The sequence below is a fragment of the Typopeltis vanoorti genome, chromosome 5, assembly GCF_054136105.1.
Source record: "Typopeltis vanoorti isolate ZY-2024b chromosome 5, IOZ_Tvanoo_1.0, whole genome shotgun sequence".
NCBI lineage: Eukaryota > Metazoa > Arthropoda > Arachnida > Uropygi > Thelyphonidae > Typopeltis > Typopeltis vanoorti.
In genome coordinates this window covers 51,739,776-51,757,804 of record NC_143553.1, presented here as the reverse complement: position 1 = coordinate 51,757,804, position 18,029 = coordinate 51,739,776, and the positions used below count along the sequence as shown (strand labels likewise).

The 18,029-nt window shown below is 38.0% G+C and overlaps 1 protein-coding gene across 1 annotated transcript in view; it reads right to left on the bottom strand.

The window, feature by feature from the left end:
* The window catches only part of Sec8 (exocyst complex component secretory 8), a 519,950-nt gene that overhangs the window by 394,242 nt on the left and 107,679 nt on the right, over positions 1-18,029 (bottom strand). The window contains exon 7 of the mRNA XM_090392988.1: positions 10,840-10,916. Coding sequence (XP_090249114.1) covers positions 10,840-10,916 — 77 coding nt within the window. The remainder of the gene's footprint in view (positions 1-10,839; positions 10,917-18,029) is intronic.

Below are 18,029 nucleotides of genomic sequence, written 5' to 3'. Positions count from 1 at the left end.
CAGATAGGGACTTTCAGACAGCCAATCAGATGGTGACATGTGGTCAAGCACATTTGCCTCCAACTACGGTTGTGTGGTCCTTGCCTTGTGTAGGGGCTGTCTTGTTGGAAGGAAGGTCCACTGACTACCATGAAACAAGGTGTTGTTCAAGGTAATCCTCACTGGCATAGAAACATACATTCTTCACAGTACTCTGACCTGTCATTCCCTAACTAAACCCTGGTTTTTCAAAAGATGCGTCAAGGCTGTTCAAATGAAAAACCAAACACACCATAACTGGCTAAAATCAAGAACTCCAACCTCCTTTTAGAGCTTATACCCAAGCCCAAAATAAATGCAAAAAAACAATCAATGTTTCCAAAACAGAATTTGAAAGAGCAAAAAGCAGGAAATTAGCAGCCTGTCCAAATGGCAGCCGAGCCTTTTGGTCTCTGGCCAAAGTAATTGGTTGTAACCTCTGCCCAACACTATTCCACCCCTATCATACCTCAACATCCCTTCACAGTGCATCTTGAAACCCACAGAATAAGTTTCTTCTTCTCCTTCATCCCTGCAACTGCTGTACTATGGAACAGTCTTCCCTTCCCCCTGTCGTATTCCTCAAGGAATACAATATACAGTCCCTCGAATCAAATGTGAACAAGTACCTTCTTTCCCAACTCATTATCCATTCAAGGTACTAATGTACTATAGGTTGATCAACCAGCTGAGCCTTTTGGTCTCTAGCCAAAGTAATTGGTTGTAACCTCTGCCCAACACTATTCTGCCCCTATCATACCTCAACATCCCTTCACAGTGCATCTTGAAACCCACAGAATAAGTTTCTTCTTCTTCTTCTCCTTCATCCCTGCAACTGCTGTACTATGGAACAGTCTTCCCCCTGTCGTATTCCTTAAGGAATACAATATACAGTCCCTCGAATCAAATGTGAACAAGTACCTTCTTTCCCAACTCATTATCCATTCACGGTACTAATGTACTATAGGTTGATCAACCAACCTCTCGTGTATGGGCTCAACATTAAATATATATATATATATATATATAAAAATAATAAAAAAAAGCCATATCACAGGTTCCGGCACAGTGTCTTGATACACTTTAGTGGAGTTTTGATCTGATATGTCCCCCCCGACACACACACCACCACCAAGCCATCACTGATGCAGGGTGATGACCTCTCTGAATCCTGGGTACTATGACACATGCTAAGTAACCATCAGCATATACCCAATCATTTTGACAGTTAAATGACTCTTCAGTGGTGAAAATCTTCTCAACTGTGGAGAGGATATCTCTCCCTCTCTCTCTCTCTCTGTCTGTTGTTCACATAATGCCAGTGAAGTGCCTTTCATTTTATCACCCTCTGCCACATAAGTTGAGGCATTAGGAAGTCTCCAGTAGAACGACATAGGATGTCATCCCAGGTCATCAGTTAACATGACTGTCATTTTCTATGAAATGCTCATCTCTTGCAACATCACGTTCTGCATTCTCACAGGATTATGGCAGGGGCATGCTTCACAGCCCTAACAAGCTGTTGTGTCCTATCACAGCATGGTTGACCTGTTCTTTGGTGATCAAGAATGTCTCCTATTGTTATGATAGTTAACAGTCCGATACACAAATATCCTACTGATCCCAAGTGTTTTAGCATGTTGAAAATAATAGGTGGCTGCATTCCAACTTATAAAGTGCTATTAAGTTACACAGTTCTCATAATCTGCCAAATGCATGTTAACCTGCAGCTGAATTCTCTCTCTCTTTCTCTACTGATAAACATGCAAATATTGGCTGCGCACAGCACCACTAATGGAACTGGGCTCGCACAATTCTGAGGGCAGCATGTGGATGTGCAGAAGTTGTAACAATATTTATGGCAAGACTGTGTACACAACTTCCAGGAGTCACCCCTTATTCTCTCCCTACTCATCATGTATTGAAAAATTTCTTTTGTAACAATCTTACAGAATCCCATTTTCTATCATGTCACCTCTTTTCCACCTGTTAACTAAACTCTGCCATCCACACACCTTCGACCTATCCTCATAGGGAGCATTTTTCACAGACATGTCACCAGCTTGGTCACTCATCTCTGAATTCTCACATTCCTGATCCCTATGAAATCCAGATGACCAAATCTCTGCACAGCAGTCAAGATGTGGTCAAATCATAGCCATATAAAGAGGGATAATAACCTCTCTACCTTTACTTGTCCATGTGTTCTTCAACATTCCTTTGAGCTATTTTACCAACCTTTTTTTTTTTTTTTTTTGCAATATGTCCTTTGAACTTCAAAGCTCTATTCACCATCCCCCCCCCCCCAGATCCCTGGCCACATGAATTTCCTTTAATCCAGTACCATTAATAGGATACAAAGTATGCAATCTTTTCATCCTGAAGTGCATTACTTTACACTTTTGCAACATTAAATTGATAACTGTCTTTTATGCACACTGCCAATTTATTTAAATCATCATGCAGAGGATATCTACATCACCTTTATCAACAAATGCCCTTCCCAGTTTTGTATTTTCATCAAATAACTGAATATCCCACCCCCTTAAATCTTTTCCTATATTATTAATATACAAATTAAAGAGTAATGATCCTAGTATAGTGCCCTGGGGCACTTCTCTAGACACCTCATTTGCCTTAATTTCACTTCACTATACACAACCCTCTGACTGATTGTCTTGACTGAGAATTCTACGTTTAGCAACCTTGTGGTTTCCTTTGAAGTAGTTTTCCTATTTATTAAGATACTACTTCAGAAAACTTCTATTCGTCCAAGGTGATGTCTCCATGGACATTGTTACCTTGTTTAAATTCATCATCAATGCAGGCTTATTTTACATGACAGCATGTAGCAGGGAATTTGAGCTATGCTGAAGAAAGTGCTTATTAATTGGTGAATAGTCCGTTTTTGTAGTGCTAAGTTGTTTTCTGGAATAAGAGTGTCCATCAGTGGTCGTTTTTTGAAGTTACTTGTTGTTGCGATATTGTGTATTTTGGTTACTGAATAGACGGGGTCAGAATCGAATGCATAACGGTGGAAGACAAGACAAAGGGTAAGTTTTCATTATTAAGTTATTTCATTTTATGTATTTATATCTAGTGTACTTAAATGTTCTGTTTGAAATTGTTTGTACTTTTTCTTATAGTTATACTCCCTGATACTTATTCAGCATTTATTTTTTGACACTAATTAGCGACACTATTTTAAATAATGGCGGCAGCGGCAGTTAAAATTAGAAATGGCATATCGCCAAGTCTCCCCCCCCCCCCATTTAAGGATCCATTTTGAACGATATCATACAGGATTTTGTAGCATGCGGAACTTGCAGAATGTATGTGTCCTGGCGATTGTATATGTGGCAGGAGAAAGAAGGGGGAAAACGTATATGCACAAAATGCAGGCAATGGGAGGAACTTAGTGATTTAGAAATGACCATAACTGACCTCGTTGAGTCAGAGATAGGAGATTCTCCACGTAGAGAGAGATGATGGGTATGATAGAGGGCGAAAGAAGTATGAATAAAATAATAAGAGTGGAGTGTATGGAAAGGTTGAATGATTCTGAAGTTTTAGGAGATAGTCTCAGTTGGGAGAGGATGAATGGCAAACAAGAGTGGCTGACTTACAGAGAGAGAGAGAGATGAGCTGAAAGAGCAGGTGGAATGTCTGGGGAATGAGATGAGAAGTGTGAAAGATGAAATTAAGTGAATGGAAGAGACGAATGCAAGATGAATCAGAGGAGGAGTGAGAGAGAGAGAGTTATGGGAATGAGAGAAGAGGAGAGAATAGGAACAATAGTAGAGGAGAGGGATTGAGAGAGAGTCATGGGAATGGTAGAAGAAGAGAGAATAGGAACAGTATAAGAGAGGGAATGAGAGAGTTATGGGAGTGCTAGAAGAGGAGAGAATGGGAACAGTAGAACAGAGGAATGAGAGAGAGTTGTATGAATAATAGAAGAGGTGAGAATAGGATAAGTAGAAGAGAGGGAATGAGAGTCAGATATAGGAATGATAGAAGAGGAAAGAATGGAAACAGCAGGAGAGAGGGAATGAGAGGAATGCAAGGGACTAGAGATAGAGTGATGTCAGGAAGCAGGTAAGTAGGGGAGCACAGAGAGAGAAATTGTTACAAGAGAGAGAGTGAGGGATGCATGTGAGCAATCGACGAATATGGTGGTAAGAGGTGTAATGTATGGGGACTCAATGATCCGTGGTGTTCAAGATAAGATGTGTGAGGAGTGTTTGCCAGGAGGAACGATAGAAAGTGTGGCTATGGCAATTAAGAGAGGTGAAAGGGTGGATGAGATGATTGTGATGGTGGGAACAAATGACTTGAGTGGTAGTGTAAATAGGGAAGCGAGAGATATCAGATTCTTGCTTGAGACTGTACAAAAGAAGACACAGAGAGGAAAGATAGTGTGTGTGTGTGTTGCCTAGGTATAATAATGTCGAGCTGAGCAGAAGAGCAGTAATATTGAATGACATAATAGCAAGAATGTGTCAGAAGAGAGGATTCAAATATGTGGATGCTTGGAGTGCGTTTGAGAGCAGAGAGGAATTGTATGCGAGAGACCGCTTGCATTTGAATGAGGAAGGATGTAGGCATCTGGAGAGATTGCTGTTCTGAACAAGTCAGTGTGTCCCAGTGTGGATGGTAGCAGGGGTGGCCTCTTGTGGGAATGGGTACTTGGGAGAAGGGGGATGACATCAGGTAACGCTGAGCCCAGTGGAGTCTAGATGGGATAATGCTGGGTATAGAAACAATGGCATTTTTATGCTTAATACCAATGCCAGGAGTATTCAGAATAAGGGAGAGGAATTGGTGGTACTGATAGCATCAGCCTGGCCAAAGATTATTGGATCATCGAGACGTGGTTGACAGAAGAGGATATAATAACAGGAATAGAAGTTGCTGGGTACAGCATTTTTCGGCAGGATAGGAAGGGAAAGCATGGTGGTGGAGTACTGCTTATGACCTAGGTCCTCTAAGAGTGGAGGCTTTGGAAGGCTGTGACACTAATGATTTTGAAAACATATGGTGAGAGGTGGAGGTGGGGAAGATGGGATATTTAGTGGTGTGTTGCTACAGACCAAGGAGCACAGAGAGTGGGGACCAGGAGATGTTGAGACAGTTGAGCATGGCAAGTACAAGATGAACGATTGTTATGGGAGATTTTAACTACAGCAGTATAGATTGGGGAAAGGAAATTCCATTCCCTTATTGCATGTAGCAATAAGGGAATGGAATTTCTAGAATTCTTGAGGGACAAATGTCATAGGCAAGATGTAACAGAGGGAACAAGAGGTTCAAGAGTTTTGGATTTGGTTATGGCATCACAAGAGCTGATAATAACTGAGATGACATCTTTCCCACCAGTTCGAGAGAGTGACCATATGGTTTTGACTTGAAAAATAAATAGACATGCAGGAGTATCAAAGAGACGGGAACGTATGTGGAATTATAAAGCAGGTGATTATAATAGTCTTAGACATCAACTTGGAGAAGTTTCGTGCAGAGGGAGGAATTGGAAAGCTGGGATATCATTAGTGCTTGGGAAATTGTGAAAGAATATTTGTTAGCAGCAATGGTAAGCTGTATTCCATGAGTGAAGAAGAGGACACAATTTGGAGTAAAGTGGATGACAAACAATATTAAACAGGAGCTGCATGCGAAAAAGAGGCTATGGAAGAGATATAAGGAGACAGGTGAAGAGAAGATGCATGAAGAATATAAGGCCAGAAGAGTGACTGGTACGGTAAGGAAGGCGAAACTGGAATATGAGAAAAGATTGGCCCTTAGATCCAAGGAAAATCCTAGGGAATTTTTTAGCTATGTGGCCAGTAGGAGGAGAAATGACTGTGGAAGAATGACATTGTGGGATAAAAATGGGAATAGAGTGACTGATGCAGAGGACATAGTGAAATTGTTCAATGAACACTTTATTGGAGTATTTCATCCTGAAGGAGTCAATTTGAATACTAGAGAGATAGAGCAAATTCGAGGTTTAGAGGTGCAGGAGGAGAGTGTGTTCCACATACTGAGTACTCTGGATATTAGTAAAGCTGTGGGACTGGATGGTATTTCACCACGAGTTTTGAGAGAATGTGCTAAGGAACTGACACTCCGTTGACCTGGCTTTTCAATAAAGGTCTGGCTGCAGGAAAGGTGCCCACTATTTTACCTTCCTTTCATTGGAATGAAAGGAAGGTAAAATAGTGCCATTGCATAAGGGCGGTAGCAGACTGGAAGTGTCTAATTATAGGCCAGTTTGTGTGTCATCAGTGGTTAGTAAGATCTTGGAGAAAGTAGCGAGCGACCATATACAGCATTGGGCAGATGAGGGTAATGTTATCAGTGAGAGTCAACATGGATTTGTGAAGGGGTGCTCTTGTTTTAGCAATATGCTAGCCTTTTATGATAAAGTTACAAAAGTATTAGATGAGGGAAAGGCATATACTGCCATTTTCCTAGACTTAGCAAAGGCATTTGACAGGGTGCCACATGATAAGCTGATATTCAAGTTGCAGCACATGGGTCTGGATGTCAGATTGGTCAACTGGATTCAGGATTGGCTGTCCGATAGGTATCAGAGAGTTGTGTATGGTGGAGCAATATCAAAGAGGCAGAAGGTTACAAGTAGGGTTCCACAGAGCTCAGTACTGGGATCTATATTGTTTAACCTTTATATCAATGACATTGTTAATGGATTGCAGAGGGATATTTGGTTATTTGCAGATGATGTGAAGCTGGGAAGGAGTATTAGTAATAGTGCAGATGTGGTAGCCCTGCAAGAGGATTTGAATAAGCTAGATAGATGGGCAAATGAATGGGGATGTCAGTTAATGCAGCAAAATGTAAGGTCTTGAGGTTTCGGACACATCGATGGGATGCTGCATACTCTATGGGAGGAGTTAAACTGGAGGAAGTAGGAGAGACAAGAGTTCTGGGTTTGATGATTGATAGAAACCTGAAATTTAGGGACATATTGCAAAGGTAGTGAAGGTAACACAGAGGATTGCTGCAATAATGAGAAGGACACTGACCTGCAGAGATAAAATGGTTATCATTCCGTTGTATAAGACTCTGATTAGACCACACTTAGACTATTGTTCTCAGATCTGTCCCCAGGATTTGAAGGGGATAAATTAACTGTGGAAAGAGTACAAAGGCGGATAACAAAGATGGTGTCAGGACTGTACAATGTTAGTTATGAGGATCGGCTGAGGGAGTGTGGACTGCAGAGTTTGGTGGATAGAAGAAGGAGGGGTGATATGATTGAGACTTTAAACTGTTGAGAGGTGGTTACAGGGTTGACACTTTGGAGTTCTTTCGCTTGGGTGAACAGCGGGAAGGAGTCGTGACAAGGGGCCATCCCAGGAAGTCATGAAAGGAAACTGTGAGAAAGAGGGTGAGGAGTGGTTTCTTTGCATGGAGGATGGTTGAACTATGGAATGCATTGCTGATGGAGTGGTGAGAGCGAGAACGGTCAATGCATTTAAGGAGTGGTATGATAGACTTTGTGTTTCCTAGGAGGGACCTCCTTCGATGAGTCTTGAGAGACTTGTGTTTCTTAGAAAGGATCTCCCATGATGAGTCTTTTGACTCCATGGAGGCCTGAATAATAATAATAATAATAGTAATAATAATAAGCTGTACAAGCAGATTGAAGGAACAGCCATAGGCAGTCCCATTTCTCCAGATTTTGCTGACTTTTTTATGGACCATCTGGAAAGTCAACCCTTTAGTACTATTTTTCTAGAATGTTGTATCTGGTATTGATTCATGGATGATATTTCTGCAATCTGGTCCCATTCAGAGTCAGAATTACTAAAATCAACTCAGTGTACTCCCATATCAAGTTCACTATTGAACGATATGGGAGTACACTATTGAAGTATGGATTATAATCCATACTTTACTTAATTTAATATAAAACAATATTAAATTTACCGTTCACAGTAAACCTTCTTTCACTAGATACATCCATCCTTACCCATCATCCATTACAGAAGACAGGTATTATCAAAACTTTTTATACACAGCGCTCACACAGTCTGTCCCATTTATTGTCTGATTTTCCCTTTCAGTCGTTTCCGACCATAGGTGACTATGTAGGCATTGCCCACAAAGTATTCCTGGTGAGAGTTTTACAGGATAGTTCGCCATTGCTAAACCCCCCCTTCATTTTATCCAGGCTCGAGACCGGCATATGGCTGGGACATATTCATGAATGCAGCCAGGTGTGTGTGTGTGTGTTCACAGGGCAGGCTTGCCTGTTCTGGGGGACAAAAAACCCGAGTTTCCGGGTGAAAAAACCCCCTTCCTCCGTATGAGACTGGCTAACTCACCTTTAGTTGAAAGAGACCAGATAAAGGTTCCTCACATCACTGACGGGAATCGAACCCAGGTCTTTCCAACCAAAGGGCTTCGTCTATACTGACTGAGCTACGGAGGCTCCAACCAGTTTGTTAGAAGAATTAAATAAAATAAAAATAATACTGCCTACAAATGAATATAATAAAAACCATCATTCACAAAATTATTGACAGATGTGATCCCTCAACAAGATTATAATCTGATGTGAAAGAATTTCTGTACCCTAAAGGAACATTGAAACAAATAGCACAGATTCTTCAAAAGTATTATACATGTCGCCTTCAAACCAACCAGCTTGGAAGCTGTCTCTTCTTTTCTACCACCTACCAAAGAAAAATTACCACCTGTTTTCTTGTCCAATGCCTATCAAGTACCTTGTTCATGCTGACTTTGTTATTCAACAGACAGGCCATTCTGCCATGATATAATTCAAGAATATCAGGACTACATCAAATTCTTAGAATATGAGAGGTCTTGCTTATTTTGCCACTGATATCAGATAGAGTTCTTTGGAATCAAACCAAGATTCTGTATTTTAGTAGATAAAGTTTGATTGTCTATCACTTCAAACTTATTAAACTTTATGACACCATCTGAATCTTAACCGCTCTAATTGCACGCCAGAGTTTTGGAAAGTAATCACCATTAACAATTCATTTTTTTATTATTATTTTTTTTTGTATGAATAGAGAATAATTTATGTAATCTTGTTTTTGAATTACAAAAAAGTACCCATTGTTTCCGTAATAGTGAACTGTAATACTGCATTTTCCCATTAACTCAAAGTGATGTCCCTGAGCACATTGTTACCTTGTTTAAATTCATCATCAATGCACATTATTTTTTTGTCTTGTAATTTATGTTTTGAATGCTATTAACTGATGAAGATCAGTTAATAACATTCTTACTAATAATTAGTTAAAAATAATAAATAAATAAATAATAATGACAAAGTGCTTCAAAATAATGATGCTAATTAATCTCCAGCATTATTGAATTGAATAAAATTTAGTATTTAGGATTAAAATTTAGTCATAAAATTTATTGCCTATGCAACGAGCATAACTAAAGTTGCAGTGTGGTTTCTGAAACAACAAACCAACTTTTGTTTATGCATGGTAGGTAAAACTTTCTTTTCTTCTAACTGTGTCACAAAAAAATAATATAATTAAAAGCAAAATGGCAATTCAACAAATCTTACTAGACCTTAAATACTAAATTCCATTAAATTTCACTAAAGCAGTGAAGAATTATTACTGTATTCCTAACATACACAATCCAACTGAAACCAAAACTGAACTGAGTGGACATATTCTAGCATACATCCTGTCAGGATAGAGTTATACAACTGAAACATTACACTCCTTTTTGATCCCTGAAAACAGTCTGAATGAAACTAAAATTGAAGTATCCTGAAATTTTTCTATGGAGCCCAAATATCAAATTTTAATAAAATCTATAGCAGCATATAAGGAACAATTTGCATATGGATGAGTGATGATCAGCCTGTATTTTCATCCACTACAAGGTGAAGGCTTTTCTGCCATGCGGGAGAACTGGATCTACATCACCAATGGTGACCCAGTCCATCTTGGGAAAGTGTATACATAATTGTATGAAAGAACAGATGAAGATGAAAGACAATCACAAAACATCCATGCCCTAAGCAGGATTTGAATCAGCAGCCTCTTAGCTGAAGAGTGGCTATGCTAACCACTTGGCCAACCAGGCTGGCATATACAAATCTGTCATATGCATATACAGGCTGACATAGACAAAACAAATCTAACACATTTCTTATACATTTTACAAAACATATATAAAAATAAAAAAGTTAAATAAGAATTATAAACAAGCTAACACAAGAATATTTTAATGTTTGTCAAATATATCAGTCTGAAACTAACAGACTTATCCTCAATGGCTTAATAGGAACAGTTTTTACAAGGTGGAATGCAAACAATTGATCATTCAAAAGTAGAAAATGAGCAGCATGATGTTACATTGCTAAGCATTAAAGAGAGGTAAATTTCATCAGAGTGATGAATAAATTATAGGTATTAATTTGCAATTTCATATAACAATCTTACTTTATAAATTCAATTAAAGATAACATTAGACTAATGTAAGAATTAAAGGTCTCGATTAAAAAAAAAAACTTTTAGTGTGTTATCTGGATTAAACTTTCCCATATTTTTCACAAGGATATACAGTCATTTCGATTCAAGTTATTCAAGTTAGGGCATTGAAGTAAGGCCTCAGCGCTCTCTTTGAAAACTACATTCAAATATTCTTGTGTTAACGTGTTTATAATTCTTAATTTAATGTCATAAGTGTCTCTCAAGAATAGAAAAAAGTTATTTTAAAATTTTTTAAAAATTTAAAAAAGTTATATTAAAAATTATTTAATGATTCCAAATATAATATTGTGTATCACAATCTTACCTCTTTTCTAGAAGTGAGTTTTTCTTTCATATCTTTTAAAGCACCTACACCCTCCAAGCTACCTTCAAGAAGTGACACTGTTCAAAGAAATTTTTATGTAATTAAAAATAAAATACTAATACCACATTTATACATTGAAAAATGAAATTTCCACAGAAAATAATTATAATAATAATAATTATAAAAAATCATTAATTCATAATATTTTCATGGAGTCCAAGACGCCCCACAGGAGGACCACACTACCAATTGTTCCCAACACTTATCATACCTCTCCTAAAAATCATTCACTGACAATGTATTCATGAATGCTTGTCATGAATATATGACAACCTGTTATGACAAGTGGTCATGAATACATGACAACCAATTTTTCTGCAATGAGAGTTCTATTCCAGTCAGCTGGAATTTATCCCTCTGTCCAGGCCTTCTGAATTAATCTTACAGTATTATATTTTTATACCTCCATACTTGAGCATTTCTTGTTGAATATCATCTACTCCTGCTGCCTTTCCACAGTGGCCATGTCTCACAAGTAGACGATATATAGTACTGAACGATGCCTGAGGAGCTCACCTGCAGTTTTAAAGGAATTTTGGCATACATGATGTATTGCAATGTTCCATTTTTGTTGCAGAATCGGGTGTCCAGACACTTTTTTCAAAATAGGGTATCTCTTAACAAACAGATCATTCTTAGAATGTGTGCGCACGTACACACACACACACACACACACACACACACACACACACACACACACACACACACACACACACACACACTCTCTCTCTCTATCAGAAAAGTGAAACACCACATTCATAGTGGGCTCTTTGTACCAAAAATGGGGAACAAAGTTGCTCGCGTCCATAGCGATCCTAAGGCTATATGTGTCCTGTAGGTGGTGCTAAATGAGCAACAGCGATAGGCAGCCAGTCCATCCTAAGGATCTCCTGGCCAATTTCATGATGTCTACTGAATATAGTGACTTGCAGAAACCAGAATTTAGAAACATTGGCCCTACACTACGTATTTGTCAATTAAATATTGAATCTATTAACAAAGCAAAATGCGATTATTTATCGAAATTATTGTTAACCAACAATGTTGATGTGACTGCAGTCCAGGAAACACGTACTGCTCCTGAACAATTCCTTAAAAGAGGTTGCATTCCAGGTTACACTGTATTGGTGCAATTTATCATGAAGTATATGGAATAGCAACGTATGTGCAAAATCGTCTTAAAGAAGTTTTTCTCCAATCTCAAAATATTGTAGAAAACATACATACAGTAGTGATAAAAGTTCAAGATATTAAAATTAAGAATATTTATAAGCCACCTGGATCACCTTGGCCAGAAAAAATTATTCCCATTGCTGAACATCCTGCAATTTATATTCGGGACTTTAATAGTCACCATGAACAGAGGAATTATGCTCGAAACAACGAATGTGGTGAAAAACTTGTTAATTGGATCAAACTAAATAATCTTCACTTATCTACGCAGATCTAAAAGACAAAGGCACTTTTAGATCTGCGGCCTGGAAAAGAGACTATAACCCTGATTTATGTCTTGTGAGCAAAAATAATTCAGGTCACCCTAGGCAAAATCTGAGAAGGGTCTTAACCGACTTTCCTCATAGTATGCCTTATGCAAGTATTAATTGACATTGGCATTTCCATTCCACTTGTAAGATCAAAGAAGCCAATCCCACGCGAATTTTAAAAAGGCTGACTGGATATAAATACGCAAATGAACTTGATAAATGTATTCACTGGATATCTCCAATAAGTACTAATTTTCATCGATTTATAGGCATAGTCCTGCTTGCTGCCAAAAAAAGTATTCCTAGAGGCATTAGACATAACTATATCCATGGCTGGAGCGAAGAATGTGAATTACTTTATAATGAATATCAGATAAACAATGACATAAACTCCAGCCATGTACATAACTATATACATGGCTGGAGCGAAGAATGTGAATTACTTTATAATGAATATCAGATAAACAATGACCCAAAAACAGCAGACGAACTCCAAGAAAACTTGGATATATCCCGAAGGAAAAAATGGGTAAATACAGTTGAAGGTATAGACTTTACTCATTCCAGCCGTAAAGCTTGGAGCCTTCTTAGGAAACTAGGTGGTAGTGCTCCTTTGATTATAGAACAACCAAGAATCACTCCAGATCAACTAGCTATACATATTGTTAATATATCACGTATCCCAATCAATAAAAAGTATACAAGATATATATAAAGAGAAAATTAAAAGAATTTAGCAAGTCTTCACCTATAACTTCAAATTTTGCACACCCTTTTATGCAGCAAGAAGTTAAAGCAGCCTTAAAGGAATTGAAGCCTGGTATGGCTCCTGGTTTTTTTAACATTCATCCAGAATTTTTGATTAATCTGGGAAGAAATGCAAGATTATGGTTAACAAAGTTCTATACTGACATTCTTACAACTGGTAAACTTCTCATTATTTTTAAAAAAAAAGTGAAAGAACTTTCAAATGCCGGCTGGGGCGTCACCCGGTTAAACAAGGCCCCCGTTGTTTTCGCCAGGGAACAATGGCGAACAGCAAAAAGTCAGCTACTGGAACAAATCTGAAAACAAACCCCAACTCAACATCATCAGAGTTAACGATCGGTACTATCAACGTAAGAAGACTGAATAGCAAAGAAATGGAGCTAGCTGAGGAATAAGATAAGTACCAGATCAACATAATAGGGGTGACTGAAACAAAAAAGACCAAAACTGGTGAGATCTTTCTAAACAATAAATACAAAATGTTATATTCAGGCAACGACAATCAAGGAAAAGAAGGAGTAGCCATAGTATTCAACACAAAATACGAGGCTAATCTTAAATGGCAGTCAGTCTCAAGTAGAGTAATGTGGTCAAATATGAGAATGGGGAACTGGACAACGAGACTTATTTGTGCCTATGGTCCCACAGAAGGTTCTACTAAGGTAGAAATGGAGGAATTTTTTGAGGCTTTAGAAAAAGCAACTGACACAACGAAAAAGAAAAAGTTGGTCCTTGTTGGGGATCTAAATAGCAGAGTAGGAAATGATTGTGAGACGTACAAAAAATATTTTGGGAAAATTTGGAGAACAGAGCAAAGCTAATAATAATGGCAAATATCTGTTGGATTTCTGCTCAGGACATGGACTGGTTATTACTAACACCATGTTCCAACATAAAAATGTGCACAAATTCACATGGAGAGAAGAGGCAAGGAATAAGAAAAGTCTCATTGACTATGTTATTGTTGATAGTGATGTTTTCTCCCTGGTGCAGGACACCACAGTGTACAGAGGATTTGAAATTGGAAGTGATCACTATTCAGTCTTGAGCAGGATAAAATTGAATTTCATATTGAAAAGAATAACATGTAAGAAAGTTTTAAAGCGAATAAAAGTTGAGCAGCTCTCAGATGTGAACTGTAGACTAAAATACAGAAAGATTATTGAAAAAAAAATGAAAGAGTTTGAGAACAGGAATCAAACCTTGGAGATTCAGTGGCAAACTCTGAAAAAAACATTGATTGATTCTGCCAGAGAGGCATGTGGTGAGGTTGTCTGCAAGGATAAAAAAATCAGAACTCCCTGGGGGACACAGGAAGTTAAAGAGGCAGTGAAGGAAAAGAAGAAAGCATATCAAAAGTTCCTGTGAAATAAGTCAGCTTGTGCACTTAGAGAATATAGAGACAAATGCAAGAATGTTAAACACTGTGTAAAACTAGCTAAACAAAAGTCATGGGAGGACTTTGGCAAGAATATAGAAAATAAATATCAAGAAGGTGGCAAAATATTCTGGAGGTTGTTGAAGAAGCTTAGGAATGGAGGAAAGAGTGCTGTAAAAGGAGTTAGAGATGATAAAGGAGACATGGAAAACAGGAGAAAAAGATATCCTTGAAGTATGGAGTAATTATTTTGAAAAACTGCTAAATGAAACAAGCAGTGATGACATCACAGTGGTAAAAAACACTGACCAGGCATGCAGTCAGGAATACATATCCATACTTGAAGTAGAAAAAGCCATCAAAGGCTTGAAATGTGGAAAGGCAGCAGGAGTAGATGATATTCGACCAGAAATGCTGAAGTGCGGTGGTATAAAAGTCTTGCAGTGGCTGCACTGCATAGTTCAGAAAGCCTGGACAGAGGGATGAATTCCCGATGATTGGAGTAGAGCTCTCATAGTACCCATATATAAAAAGGGAAATAAAACTGAATGTGAGAATTACAGAGGTATTTCCCTACTGAGTGTTCCTGGCAAGATCTATGCAAGTATACTTGAGAAACGGTTGAGAAGAATTGTGGAAGAAAAGCTGGGTGAAGAACAAGCTGGATTCAGGCCAAATAGAGGCTGTCAGGATCAGATCTTCAGTTTACGACAAATAGTCGAGAAAGCATGGGAATATAACAAAGATCTGTATTTAAGTTTTGTCGATTTGGAAAAGGCATATGACAAGGTGCCAAGAGAGAAACTATTCAATACGTTGCAGTTATATGGTGTCAATGGGGCATTATATCAAGCAATACTTAGTCTTTATTTGAGTTGTAAGTCAGCAGTTAGAATTGAAGGAAGTACAGGAAGATGGTTTAATGTTAAATCTGGTGTGAGACAAGGATGTACATTATCCCCTCTGTTATTCATTATCTATATGGATCACATTATGAAGGAAAGTAGTATTAAACATGATATCAAAATTGGAGATGTTAATGTCAGCTCTTTGCATTATGCAGATGATGTTATACTTCTAAATAAATCCTCTACAAGTCTGCAAGATTCTCTGACTAAATTGAATAGCTGTTGTAATAGATATGGTATGAAGGTCAGCAATAAAAAGATAAAGACAATGAAAATAGGCAGAATCATTGAAAATGTCAACTGTGTTGTGAATGGAGAACCTGTGGAACAAGTAAAACATTTTAGCTACTTAGGCACGATTTTTACTGAAGATGGTAAATTAAATATAGAAGTAGACAACAGAATAAGCAAAGCTGGTATGGTGGGAAGTCAATTGAATAAATTCATATGGAATAAGAGAGAAATTTGTCGGAACACTAAATTAGCTGCATACAAGACAGTGTTCAAACCAGTTTTAACGTATGGATCTGAGAGCTGGGTCAGAAGTAAAACACTTGACCAAAGACTAGAGACTGCAGATATGAGAGTCCTGAAAAAGATTAGAGGCGTGAACAGATGGCATTAATGGCAATATCATATTAAAAATGAGGCTAATAGGAAAGTACTTTGCATTGTCAGCATCCAGGAATGCGTGAGCAGAGCTAATCTCAGGTGGTATGGTCACTTAAATAGAATGGGAGATAAAAGATTAGCAAAACAAGTGTTCTCTGCGAGGTTGGCAGGAAAACGACCCAGAGGAAGACCAAGATATAGGTGGATTGATATGGTACAAAGTGCCTTAGACGATAGAAATATAAGATCTGATAATGTTGGAGTCTTGACAAGTAACAGACTGATTTGGAGGAAAATTGTAGATAGGAAGTTAGTAATGATGTAATTTTTTCATGTAGTACTATCATATCCTGTACATCCCTTGAGGGTACATGGCAGGAATTTGATGATGATGTAAGCCTAATCATAAACCGGAACGTTACCGACCTATTACTCTCCTCAGTTGTTGTTATAAACTCTTTGAAAGATTTATTTATAATAGAATAAGAGCTCCACAATTTTTAAATATGTCCCAATAGAACAAGCTTCAGACCAAATCGTGGGTGTTGTGACCAGCTTCTCTCTTTAGTAACTCACATAGAAGCTGGTTTTCAAAAAGGTTTAAAAACATCAGCAGCATTTATTGATTTGTCAACAGCCTTTGACACCGTTAGGAGACAAGGCCTTCTATATAAATTATATAAAATTATCCCATGAAAACAATAGTCCATATTATTAACAATATGCTAAGAGATAGAAGATTTATAGTGACTATAGGTAATAAAATTAGCAGCAAAAGGAAGTTAAATAATGGACTGCCACAGGGAGATCTGTTTTATCTCTGTTATTATCAAATCTGTATATATCTGATCTTCCCATCACTACATCAAGAAAATTTTGTTATGCTGATGACATAGCAATAACTACATAGCATAAATGCATAAGTTGTATAGAAGAAATTCTGAAAGCTGACTTAATTCTGGATGAATATTTAAAAGATGGAAACTCTGTTTAAATAGGAGCAAAACGGTAATAACTTGTTTTCATCTAAATAATAACTTGGCAAATGTGAAACTAAAAATTGAATTGAACAACACTATACTTCCATATAATAAATTCCCTAAGTACTTGGAAGTCACACTTGACCGTTCTCTCACTTTCGGGCAACATCTTTCAAACTTGGCATATAAACTAAGGACACGTAATAATATCCTACAGACACTCTGTGGTACTACCTGCGGTTCTAGAGCCTCTACTCTTCGGATAACAGGCTGGTATACCATCCAATCCCACAGATGTATTGACATTGAGGTTCTGTAATAGACTAGTTACCTCTACTTCATTCATCACAATTCCAGTATAAGCTGTTGGTTCCTCCATTCCTGCAAAGTCACCACCTGGATGATATACTCTTGCAAAGTGCTCGCTCAGTAATTCCACAATATCGACTGATTTGGTTACCTCCCTACCCCTCAGCATTTTTAAGATCATTCTACCATGAGCATTTTTCCTTTTACTTGCAACATACTGAAAAAAACTGTTTGGGATTCTCTTTAGCCTGCATGGCCAATTTTCTTTCATAATCTGCTTTTGCTTTTCTTACCACCCTTGTTACCATCCTGGCCTGAGCTTTATACTGTTCCTGCACCTGATGGTCACCTTTCTCCTTAAATTCACTCCACAATTGTTTCTTTTTTTGCAGCTCAAGCTTAATAGTGTTATTCATCCATTTAACCCCTACTTGATTTATTATTCGGACTCTTGGTATATAGTCAACCATTGCCTCCTGCAAACAGTTCTTAACCACCTCCCATGCACTATCAACATCCAGCCCTTGCAGTTTTACATGCCATGGCACTGAGCCAAGCACACTCTAAGTTGTCATACTTACCAGCCCAGTAATTCCACATGTACCCTGTCTTAATTGTAAATTCCACTCCTTTAGCCACCTCCCAAGTCATGACCTTATGGTCACTCTCACCAATTGGTGGCAACATGGTC